This window comes from Venturia canescens, chromosome 5 (assembly GCF_019457755.1).
Source record: "Venturia canescens isolate UGA chromosome 5, ASM1945775v1, whole genome shotgun sequence".
In the NCBI taxonomy this organism is placed as follows: domain Eukaryota; kingdom Metazoa; phylum Arthropoda; class Insecta; order Hymenoptera; family Ichneumonidae; genus Venturia; species Venturia canescens.
The window spans coordinates 16,113,550-16,126,011 of record NC_057425.1 but is presented as its reverse complement, the minus strand read 5'-3'; the positions used below and the strand labels follow the sequence as shown (position 1 = coordinate 16,126,011).

At 40.9% G+C, this 12,462-nt stretch overlaps 1 protein-coding gene and 1 long non-coding RNA gene across 2 annotated transcripts; both read left to right on the top strand.

Annotated features, from left to right (window-relative positions):
* Nucleotides 1–804: 804 nt before the first annotated feature.
* On the top strand, nucleotides 805–1,441 carry LOC122411071 (uncharacterized). Its single transcript, XR_006261073.1, has 3 exons — nucleotides 805–854; nucleotides 952–1,095; nucleotides 1,178–1,441. It is a non-coding gene; the product is annotated as an uncharacterized lncRNA (long non-coding RNA).
* A 93-nt stretch (nucleotides 1,442–1,534) lies between these two features.
* LOC122410916 (nucleolin-like) lies at nucleotides 1,535–2,667 on the top strand. Its single transcript, XM_043419380.1, has 2 exons — nucleotides 1,535–1,895; nucleotides 2,033–2,667. The coding sequence occupies exons 1-2, from the start codon at nucleotides 1,535–1,537 to the stop codon at nucleotides 2,401–2,403; spliced, it is 732 nt and encodes a 243-aa protein (XP_043275315.1). The 3' UTR covers nucleotides 2,404–2,667.
* The last annotated feature ends 9,795 nt before the right edge of the window (nucleotides 2,668–12,462 follow it).

Here is a 12,462-nt window from a genome sequence, read left to right as displayed (position 1 = left end):
AATAAACCACCTACGGTACGAAAATTCAAAAAAGGGGTAGTTCACCCCCTTAAGACTGCTATTTTGCAAAAATGCAAAAACACGTGAACTTTATTTTCATGTTTTCATGGAAATAGAACCCGTTTCATTCCTTCATATTCGTTCCTTTTTATTGTGGCGTGAGATATATAAGAATGTAAGGGTGGTTAACCCCCTGTTTTTTTTTTTTTTTTTCGTGCACAGGGTGAACTTTTCATCACTTCAGATAAGAAACATTTTGGTTTTGGTTTTATCAAAATCAGTTGAGTGCTTGCTGGTGAAACTGCAAAATCACCCCCTGACATGCCTTACTTTCAAGGGTGGTTTCACCCCTTAAAACCGTTTTTTCCGCCGATAAAAAAAAATACGTGTCTCTTACTTTCGAATGCTCTTTCACATACAGCAGTTTCAAGAAAATCGGAGGGGGACACCAAAGTGATGTTCCTTGTTAGAACAATTTAATAATGTCATAATTTGGAGTTATTAATAAAATACTTGTCCACCGATTGATATCATAAATTTTAGTGCTGCACGTAAATGAGATGGAATTTTTTTCAATTGATTTAGCGGTTCGAATCAAATAAAAAGAATGAGGAATCGGTTTCCAAGTTTTTTTTTTATGGATGGTTAAATTTGCTACAACAAAATGATTTTGATAACGATGGAAATAACACATGTGATGCTGGAGCTTCATCGATTATCAATGAGGCGTCGAAGAAAGTAATGAATGGCCCATTTCTCAAAAATTTGCAACCTCCCAGAACAACGCAAATTATGCAAAAAGTCACGGAAAAGCAAAAAACAAGAGAAATAAAGAAGGAAATGAAACAATACCGGTACATAAGAAAAATGTTTTCGACGAACGATCATCGTGTGATAAGTATTAATGTAATTGATAAAAACGTCGATTCATAATGGTATATCGTTACACAGGTCCAAAAGATAAAAGATTCTGAAGCTGGAGCGTCAAATGAAAAATCAAAGTCCAAGTCAAATTTGAAAATTCGAAAGATTGAAATAATATCGAATGGACGGAAGGATGCCCCGTTCGATTCTGAGAAAAAACCAATGATACCGGTAAGAATAATGTTTCATACTCCATTGTAATGTAGAGTAATGTCAAATTCCAGAAATAACCTGAGCTCATGTGAATAAAAAGGTAAAAAAAGTACGAAAAGAAACGCTCAATCATAAAAAAAGAGGTAAATCGGACCCTTACGAGTTCGAAAATGATAAAGACGACATACGCGGAAGGCGTACAAGAGCGAGAGAGCTGTTGGAATTGGGAAAAGAAAAAGCTCAGTGGAAAAGCAGTGAGAATCGAGGTGAAAAATAACGCGTCAAAAATGTAGATACCGGTAAGAAAGACATAATCCAAGTTAAGAACCGAGCGACATCGACCTCGTGCTACTCTCGAAGCCAAAAAGACAGAATAAAACGAAAGGTAACATATAAGTAACAGAAGATAACTGTGAAACGAGCATGAAATATTTTTACTTTATTTTTTAAGAACAAAATGTATTTGCAGCTTGAGTCAACGCGCAAGATCGTCAAAGCCTTGACGAAATTGATGCGAAATTTATCAAAAGCTTTGGAGACAGCTGATGATGATGATGATGTAGAAGAAGAGGAGGAGCTTGATACTTCGTTGTTGGATGAAACGAAAGAGTTTCAAATTACTGAAGATTGGGTAATCGACAAAGACGTATTCATAAAAGCTGCGTCGGCTGAAACCATGCCTAAAAGAATATCCGTATTGATGTCAGTCCTATGGAGCGAGGAAGAGCGGATGAAGCTCGTTGTGAAAAGCAGAAAAAGTGGATACGCCGAAGATGGAGCACGAGAAATATGTACAGAGGAATTGGAGAAGTTGAGATGTAAGTAGTATAATGGTTTTTCCTCGACTGTCCTTCATTGTCACCGAAATTCCCATGATCTCTCGCGATCCTGCCACGCGTCTCACGCTCTCTCATTCACAGAAATTCTCTGTCCTAGTAAAATGTTTAATGAACAGGTGCGTGCATGCGGCTGCAATCCACCAAGAAACTACCGGTAAAAGAATTAGACAGCATGGAAAGCATGAAAGCAGTGGTATCGAAAAAATTGAAGCACGACCGGTACAACCGTTATCGTAGAAACGCAAATGTTTCGGAAAAGCGTCGTGGTATTAAATCAGCTGCGAACAGAAATAGTAATAACGACGACGAAGACGATGACGCACCTACCGTCACCGATAACGACGACGAGGACGATGACGCCTCCACCGTCATCACTAACGACGACCAGGACGAGGACGAGGACGATGATGCCTATAATACCGGTCACCGTAAAAGTAACGCCGCCAGCGAATACGATGACAGCGACGATCAAAAAAGCGAAGATTGATTTGTTCTTTAATTTATTACGCTTAACATTTAATTCGTATTTAAATAGATATTTATCTTGAATACAAAAATGACTGTGATGCGGAAATAAAATTTGAGATATACTAATATACCGGTATATCTATGAAGCCATTTTGTATTTCCAATATGATTGGAACTCATAAAAATGTTATGTGCAAAAGTTAAAATGTGTTTTTGTAAAGCACTTGAGCAAAATAAAGTGCAATGTATGAAACGCTAGCCAAAACGATAAGCGTAATGAATATATGACAATGTTTTCTTTCAATTTAAACAAATTTCATACAATAGATTGATACAAATTTTATGACCAGGTATACTTTTGATAAACAAGACTACAAAGTATCGGTCGATACATTAAAGTTGATCAAAGAAAAGGTCTTTATAAATTATCAGCGAACGCGCGAGGAATGTAAGCGGTACACAGGAATAACGGTAAATACTGAATTAAGTGAAATTATAATAGACTCGTTACAAAACAGGGAATTACGAAAGAAATATTCATTGCAGTATAAACTGACTGAAACAGTTTAAAGTGCACACCAAATTAAATAGTGATACACTATTCACAATAACACCTTGGAATTTAGAATATTGATGAAACATGGAACAACAATGTTTTCTACTGATTGCAGCTTTGAATATAGCGGTGTCGAATGCTGCGCAGTAATGGCAGATCAAATGAACGAACCGGTTGAAGAAACGTCAATGAATCGTGTTCAACGCTATGATCGTACCAAACAGGATACCGCGAGAGAACGATAATTTCCCGATGCGAAAAAGTGTGACTTCTTCAAAGATACAATTAATTCGTAGTCAACGGAGAACGCGTGGATGATTTAATTTAATTAATATGAAACGAGCACGCTTCAGTCTTTTAACGCGTTCTAGTGTGAAACGATTTTAACGTTATTTCTAAAGTATCTGAACCACCGGATAATTGCAATTGATAATTATATGAAAAGTAATGAAGATTGAAGGAATGTATGCAAACCTATAAATTGAGTCACCATTTATTTTTCTTTTAATAGCTTGGAGTAACATTCGAGAATGAAGAAAGCAGGAAAAACAATTATCGCTGTGTTTGTGATAAAGAGATCATCACAGTTGGTTAAAATTTCATCATGACGAAAAGATTTATCTTTACGAAGGAGATAACATTTCAATAAAATGATTGCATCGCCCCATGATAAGATTGGTGAAACGTCATCGAAGTTGAATAATCTTTGACGCTCTTGAAAATCAACTGTGTTGATGCTAAAACTTAATAGCCGTAACAATAATGTTAACATTTTATTATAAATAACGAAGAATTAAATTGGGAACATATAATGAAATGTTATGAGAAATGTGCAGAGCATGGTTTGTAAATGAGGACTATACTTTTTTTTCGTTTTCCACGTACAAATAACAACTAGACGATGCATCAATGAAAAATAATTTCTTTTACCGGTAAATATGTACGAGAAAAACAGTGATAAGAATTGGTCGCACGTAGAAAGAAAATGTGACTATCGGACAATTTATTGTACTCGCTAAAATATATTTTAGAATGGTATAATATTTCAAAAGTTAACATTCTATCGAAACGATGTGTGCGTAATGTGTCTAATCACGGGGCTATATTTACAAGTCATAATAATTTAATACTAATAAAATTATAATATTAGGCTTGTGTAAACTTTTGAATCTGAGAAGACGATCGAAATAAAATTATAAAAATGTGAAATCGCCTTTCGCGCAACCCTCGAAATTTTTTTTTTTTTTCGATACACTTCAGAGATTCATAAAGTTCGTAAAACACAGAGCAATGCACATGCATTAATGAAAATATAATGAAAATTTTTCTTGCTGACTTTTATTATTGGTTACTGTGCGATTTATGAAAATCTACTCGTTTCGGTAGCGTGAACAATCGAAAACGTTCAATGGTTCGGTTGTAAAAGACAAATTGTAAAAACAAAAGTACTTCACTTTGCCAATACATTCGATGCATTATGTGAAAGCCTGTGCTGTGACACAGAATAATCATATCCGAATGAAAAATTTGCGTATATATGTAAAATAAAAAATACATTTTGTATCACCGCCCCTCGAAAATTCCGAGAGCAGAAAAAAAAATAAAAAATTATAATTGCTCTTGGGACGACCACCTTCGCTATGATCCGAAAGCCTTACCCTGTCTTTTCTGTATCTTATCCCAATTATTATTCCTCGCTCCATGTCCATCCATCTATAATACCCAAATTAATCGACAACCAGCGTGGAGATTCGACCCAAAATGTTGGGTCGTATCCCTGAATTTATTACGACTGAAATCTTTCTGTCGTAACGACCAGTGAGCTGAAATTTTATCATTTAGATGGCTATTGCTATTAGTTTGCTCATGCCATCAAAAACTGACAGATGGTTGTACAATATATCACACCAAAGTCACTATATGTCTGGATTTCGTACTAGTGTACGACACCACACCGCTATTTTCAACACCACATACCACTATTCTTAATAAAATAAATGCATATTGAACACTTTATTAGATGATAAATATTTTTTTTATTTACCCCGCACTTCGTAATGTCGAAAATCCGTTTGTTTATAATATCAAAAACTGACGGCTGACTGATGGCATTGTATATATAGGTATATATTCATAAATTTTATTCCGCTGGAACGGTACAGCGAGTGTTCTGACCAATCGCAACTCATTATTTCTGTCATCGGGATCGCCGGGATCCGAGTTTCCAGAGAAATGGGTTATAGCTGGCATCAAGAGGCTTTTGATAGTGTTCTATGCAGACACGGTAAATCCATAAATGTGTTAGTAACTTTTGCATAATCTTGAGCCTGTGCAAAGTTTTTTCTCAGCAATTACGCTACTGATCGTGTTGGTTTCGGGCTCATTCAAAAAATATTTTGAAAATTAGTCTCCAAACCAATTTTCGCTTTACAAAACGTCTCCTGAGCTCTGCAATTCTAGAAAATGACATGCCAATTTTACCCTCACCACCGCGAATCAAGAGACTCGGTAGAGTCTCCGGACAAGTACATTGATAGCCCTGTCGTCTGTTGGCCCGAGGCTCTCGCCGAGACTATACTTTCTCTGAATAAAACGATTCGCGGTGGTGGGGGTAAAATTGGCACGTGATTTTATTGAATTACGAAGCTCGGGAGCCATTTAGCAACTTGAAAATTGAAGTTTAAGCCAATTGAGTAATTCTCTTTCGATTCCGCCTTAAATCAGCATGATCGGTGGTGTAATTGCTGAGAAAAAACTTTGCACGGGGTCAAGATTATTCAAAAGTTACCAACACATTCAAGAATTTATGCATCTGTATTCATAAACACCATCAAAGGCACTTTGATGCTCTCGAGTTTCTGATTGGTTGGATCTGACGACATCCATTTTTAGACGTTGTGATTGGTTGTTGAAATTAGTTGTTCATGATCGGAAATCTGACATCAACTTCAGAACGTAGAACACGGCAGTACAGCAGACATTAAAAAAACGTAACACGGTAACAGCAATCATAAATTCGATCGATATATATTGTGACGTGACATTTCTGCCCCACCACTCGTATGATCTGTATCGACCAGTGGACCGGATTTACGGTCCATGATTGGACGCCCCTCGACTCACTAGGCGATGTTCGGAACGAGACTCAGCGTCACGTATCTTTAAGTATTAGTTTATTAACCCGTGTATTACCTTGCTAGCGAAATCTACCTGTTTTACCTTCTGTTACCTCCGCGTGCAAAGAAGAGAGAGAGAATTTTAGTTTGCCTGTTTTGAGTCCTAATGACGTTTGTTTTGACAGCTTCGTTTGATAGTGGAGTGATTTGGGGTTGCCACCCGCCTGGCCCCCCCCCCTCCCTCACCAGTATTATTTTGCTTGAGGCTCGCCGATTGTCTGAGCCGATCTCGCTCATAAGGATCACCCCTCTCACACCGTCACCGAGCATCGAATAACACTCTCGACTTGCGGGCGGCTGAAAGAGCACGCTAGCATAGGCCATATTTTGAACGCCGCCCGTGTCTTTCCCGCTGTAGCAACCCAGAGTTGCACCGCCCGCACTACTGTGGATTCGGGTGTCACAGTCCGTGTGAACCGGCGCCTCGTCAGGTGGGATCTGGGGGAGTTTTCCTGGAGGCGAGGTGCTGTTGTACCTGGTGGTTTATTTTGTGGGCCCACCACGTCTCCGAGACGTCCGGAGTTGTGAGGGAGGCCTCCTCTCGTCCTTCCGGAGCTGCCCGCCGGATCCCCAAGAGGAAAGACACCCGGATCACGGCTATCAAGTCGGGAGGAGTGTTCCGAGTGAGCGAGGGAGGTGAGGACAAGAGGTGAGTTGTTATTAATCCGTTCGGGCAAGAGGCGTAACCACAATTACGTTCATTGCGCGCTCCTCATTTGAAAACCCCGCGCGAAAGCGCGAGCCAAGAGTCCGCGCTCGGGCTCGCGCCCAGCGTGAGAGCGCTGCCGTACCGGGGCCCGGTGGTGGGGACAACACCGAATCGCGAGGACCGCTCGCACGCACAATTAGTCTAGTTTCGAACATCATACCGTTGAGTAAGCGCCCAGCCGAGTCCGACGACCATTCCTTTGTGCAGCGAGCGTGTTCCTCGGTAAGTCCAACTCTTTATCTCCACCGAATTCACTAGTCTAGTCGAGCCCCTTTTTCTTTTCTCGTATCGTTTCGGAATACAGTTCCGGTTTCTTATAGCTTATGTGGCGTTTTAGTGGGACACGAGGGCTAAGTATCGAGCGAGATTGCGGCCGATACTTCTCGTGTTTCCAGTCTTTTGATAATGTCGTTCTGAGGGGCTCAGCTTGATCAGTGGTTCGTCATTAATTTGGTCTCAGTTAATTCTTTCAAGTTTCGCGTTAAAATCGAATAATTATAGAGTTCGAGTCTTTGTGAAATTGCGTAGTACGCGCTGGAATATTCCACGCGACGACGCCTCTCTCTCTCTCTCCCCGCACGCGCCGAGGCTCTAGCGAGCACGTTACCTCGCGTTTGTTTGCGCTCTGTCTCTCTCGCCCGCGCTGGCGAGCATCGTTTATACGGCGTTATATTTTGTCTTTCGTAACGAATCTTTTTCAACCGTTATTTTTACATTCGTCTATATTGCTCTTTCTTTATTTCGTGTGGCGCTTACCTTTTTTTCTGTTACCCTATTGCGAGCATTATTATATCGTATTGTTGCATTACCGTTGTTATCTTCGCCAATATTAATCCGACGCTCATTTTCCCCATTTTACCGTATTCTCTAATCGCGTTAGCTCGTATTACCTACATTAATCGCGCAGGAATTTCGGCGTTACCTCGCGCTTGGCTGAAGCTCGTTCCGATGTTATCTTCGGTTACCTTTCATCGCGTATTGCCGGACTTCTCGCGGTCGAACGGGTGCCCTTTACCTTTTACCTTGAGTTACCTAAGGCACCGACTGCCCTGGCGTTGCTTACCTTTTACCTTTTACCTAAAGCATCCGCCTGGCGGACGGCTGATTACCTTTTATCTGCACGCCAGAGCATCGGTTGTCGATTACCTACGGCACCTGGGAGACCACGAGGCGAATCGTTATCCGCGCTACTACCTAACGAATGCGGGCGCGCCCCGCGCGAATTCCCTCCTTACGGCGCGGGAGGTACAAGTTATGCGATCTGGTGTATTGTTACGTCCCAGGTGGGAGGATTAGTTGGGGGCGCACAGTCGCCGATTTAGAGAAGCAGAGTGTACGTTGAGTACCTCTGCCAGTGAGTCTTCTTTGGGACTTGTGCGAGGCCCGAGAACATATACTATATTTTCAGGTATACGTGACCTTTTATTGTGGTTGTGCCCGCGAATTGGAAGGATTTTCCAATTGTTGAGCGGTGTCGAAGGCTTGATGAAATAAGTACACTCGATGATATTTTGTTTATTACAAAATATTCTGATGTGTTTATTGAGACACTTATGCACTTATTTACTTTACAAATTAAGAAATTAAACTGTTAAATAAAGAGTTAGCTATTATTCGGAGCTCTCTAAGATGAATTAGGATTTAGAGAAAGGAGAGTTCTCCGATGTTAATGTCTTTGATGTTCGATGCTAACTGACTAACAACTAAGATTCTTAGCCTAGTTAGAGTTCGAGAGGAGGATGTGTTTTTTGGGGGTAGGATGCTGTAGAGGGGGTTTGTTCTCTGTGGTTTTTTAGTTTGGATTGGGTAAAAAGTATCGTCTGATTTGATGATTGGATTTGAATATGGGGGAGACTTTTCCGAAGATATGATTGGAGGAAAAGTCGCTCGAGATTTCTTAGAATTAGGGAAAGTGTGTTGAGCGGAGTTCTGAGATGTGCACGTGTTGCACTTGAGATAAGAGCATCTGTTTTCGGGACTCGTGGGAAACGCGAGTTTCGGAACGCGTCTCTGGAATTTTGTGTGGATTTAGGAAATGCTGCATTGATAATAAATTCAAGGATAGGAAATCGGTCTTGGACTGTTTATTTCTGGTTTTCGAAAACTCGGACGGCTTCGATGTCTGGTGCATACGGTGGCTCATGGAGGGTCGTCTGGGGACAATACATCCAGACGAAGACTGGGACCATCCGGCCTGGTTATCGCCTCGCGGTATTTACGCCGCTTATGATGATGATTAAGGAAAGGGGAATGAGGAGGGAAAAGATTTCGGGAGGAATTATTCTGTTTTTCCTTTACCCTGAGTTGATGTAGTGGGCGTTTTCTCGGGCCTTCCTTCTCTTAATGGGGAGGAAGGAATAAAATTAAAAAAAATTATTTTCTGTTTTTTTTCTTTATATAAAAAAAATTTTTTCTGTCCTCTTCATTTTTAAGTTCTCGTCGTTTGTCGTCGATGGGTGTTTGTCTTTGTTGCGTCTTTCGTCGCTGGTTTTCGATTGATTTCTGTCATCGTTGGTTTTATTTGACTGTTTGTCGTTGTTGGTTCTCGTCAATTTACTCCTTCGTTTTTGTTGGTGTTTTCGTTGGCTGCTGATTTTTTCTTTGCTCATCCAGCAGAGGAGGAAGAAGAGGAAGGTTAAGTATGTGTTTCATATTGTTATTTAGTTGTTAATTTCCGTTATCATTTCTTCATTTTAATAGAAAAGTAACTTCTAGAAATATTCTAAGAGTATTTTATTTTGTTCACTTTTGAACTTGCTCCTTATTTGATCTATTTTGTTTCGCCCGACAGTCAGTTCTCTGATTTCTTCTTATTATTTGTTTGTCGAAGGGAAGGTTTTTTATTCTTGGGGCGCACTAAACCTGCTCGTTTCCCAGTTTAATGCTGGGGTGGGTCCGCGGCTGCCAGATTGGCGTTGCCGAGTTTTCCGCTTGGGGTGGGGGACAGTTAGGGTATACCTGCGGCTTCGGGGCTTTGGCCGGTTCGTTTGGTGCCGCGGCACTGACACTTTCTAAGGGTGTCTCTCCATTTCCATCCTCTTCTAGCTCATCGTTTTCTTTTTTTATGCTTTCAGGTTTCCTGGCTAGGTGGAGGAGGAGGTTAGTGACCGAATCCCAAATCGAGCCTATGAGCCATACGCTCCAACCGTATATAGAATGGAGTGCGTAACCGTGCACTAGTGTGTCGATTACAAATTTTATGATTTTCAGAGTGACCCACATGCCAAGCAGTGTTGCACTGAATGTGCCCACTGTATTAAAAAATGAATAGACTTTTCCCCAAGCTCGTTCAACTGACTCCTGAATGAATTTGTCGTTTATCCAGTGGGTTATTGTAATGCCCTGGTCAGCTGCGGCTCGACCTGTCGCACCACGAGCTAATGTGTTCAATACGGCATTGCGTTCTACTGGAAACATTATGCTGGTTCGCAGGTTGTCGAGGTCGCGGGGTGAGTAAATTCCGCTCTCTGCGAGGTGTGCGGGGGTAATGAAGGTCCATGACGGTTGCGTCATAGCCGTGATTTCTTCCGGCGCTGCGGCCGGTGCCAATTGGGGTAGGGATTGGTACCAATTATTATTAATGCGGTACATAGGTGAAAGAAAAGAATTACATTCGATTTGATGTCCCGTTTTTGTGATAATTCGAGTTCTGGGCATCATAAACAGAGATTCATTTCCTCTTTTGATAGGGAGTTCTTGATAACACTCTTCTGTTTTTCTGGTAGCTACATTAACCGGTACGCATTTCGCTATTCGGATTACCTCTCCCGCGACGTGCGCTATATAACCCGGTTCATTCATGTAGTGATATGCAAATTCGGCTGGTGCGAGAGATGCGAAGCCTAACGTATTACGCAAGACTCGTTTTTCTATTTCGCACTCCTGCCTGATGACGTTATTATAAAGGCTAGTTATTTGGCTACCGAAGTGCTTTACGACGTATACGAATTTTGAGTTCATGTAAGCGAAAATGTCCATGTTCATTACCGATATATGTTTGGTTGTGAAAACGTCACCGTTTACTTGTTCGAGTATGAAAAGTTTGGGGTGTTCGGTTCTGATGAGTTTATAGCCACAGACGGAAGTTTGCCCTTTTATTGCCAATGCGAATGTTATGTCGGTAGAAGTGATCGAAAAGATTTCTTCTCCACTTGGGGAGCCTTTGGTATCTTTTATTCTTTCGGCTTTACCTTCGTAAATTATTTCGTAGTTTTTAAATCCGCAATGTTCGTTTGGTAAGGGGTCCCAATGGGTGTAACCGCCTTCCCAGTCGAGGCATCTTCCCGACGTGTGTTTACAGCGATTACCCGATCGTAAAATAATTTCGTTCAGATCGAGGCTCACTTCGGCTGTGTATTCGTGAATACCTATATATATCTGGCCTGTGACGACTACGTTTTCCCAGGTACCGTAAGGGTCTGAGTATGACGTTCCTTGGCAAGACCCGTGTCTGTCGACGCTACCTGCCATTGTAACTGACCTAGGGTTGGTGGAGTTCATTGCTAAGTTGCCAAACACGACATTGTACGCTTGATACGTGTTCGATCTGTGAATGCTAAGGCATTCTTCCGATGAAGTTTCTTTTATGAACTCTACTATTCCGTATTCTACGTCTGAGCTATGTGAAAATGCACCACAATGCCTTACTGTTCTATGAATTTCTATTTTGCATTGTCGAACTTTAATTTGCGAGAACTGAACTCTCTGTAGAAGCTGAATTTTTGATGTAGTGATTATCGGTTTATGAATCGGAATATCGCATTCCTTGATGTCCAAGAGAGACAGTGTTGTTATGTTCATGGCCGGTGCTCCGCAATCGTATGCGATTAGGGCGTGACCCGCTTGCCATGAGGTTGTTAGAAGAGCGATGGTCAAAAACATCCTGAACGCGGTGTCCATGATCCTGAAAAGGTTCCGATTTTATGAGTCCTGAGCAGTTTCGAATGATTCTTAATGTGCTATTTTTGCTCTATCGCAATGAATGATTTTCCTCTTTTTATTTTCGAGTTCGATTTCGATATCATTCTGTTCTGGGAAGGTGCGTGTTATTAGATAAGGACCTTTATAGTTGTCATAGAATTTTCCGATCTTTGGGTTCTTTACTAAGTAAATTTTTTCGCCGACATTAAATTTTACTTGATGGATTTTTCTATCGTAATAGGTTTTCGATTTTTGTTTTGCGGCTTCTAAATTGTTTCGCGCTAATTTTCGTACTTCTTGTAATTGAGTCGCGAGGTTTTTCACGTGATCATCGAACGTGATGAAATCGTCCATTTGTGTGAATTGAGATGGAAGACGAGGTTCTTTGCCAAAGACTAGACGGTATGGCGAGAATTTTGTGCCTTCGTGTATGGTCGCGTTGTATGAAAGTGTTGCTGGCTTAAGCCATTTATGCCAGTCTTTTTTGTTGGTATAGTGCTTCAGGTAATCTGTGAGTACCTGATGGCTTCGTTCAAGGGACCCGTTTGACTGTGGGTGAAAGGCTGTAGTTTTGATTTGTTTAATTTTGAAGATTTTTGTTAACTGTTTCATGACGCGGCCAATAAACGCTGCTCCTTGATCTGTCAAAATTATTTTTGGACAAGTGAAAACACATATGAATTCTGTTACCAGTGCGTCTGCGATTTCGTTTGCTGT

Excerpts from the sequence above, each read along its gene's own strand:
- LOC122410916 (XM_043419380.1), top strand. The coding sequence starts at position 1,535 with ATGTATTTGCAGCTTGAGTCAACGCGCAAGATCGTCAAAGCCTTGACG. Across the intron at positions 1,896-2,032 it reads GGAATTGGAGAAGTTGAGAT|GTGCGTGCATGCGGCTGCAA; the intron begins GTAAGTAGTATA and ends TTTAATGAACAG.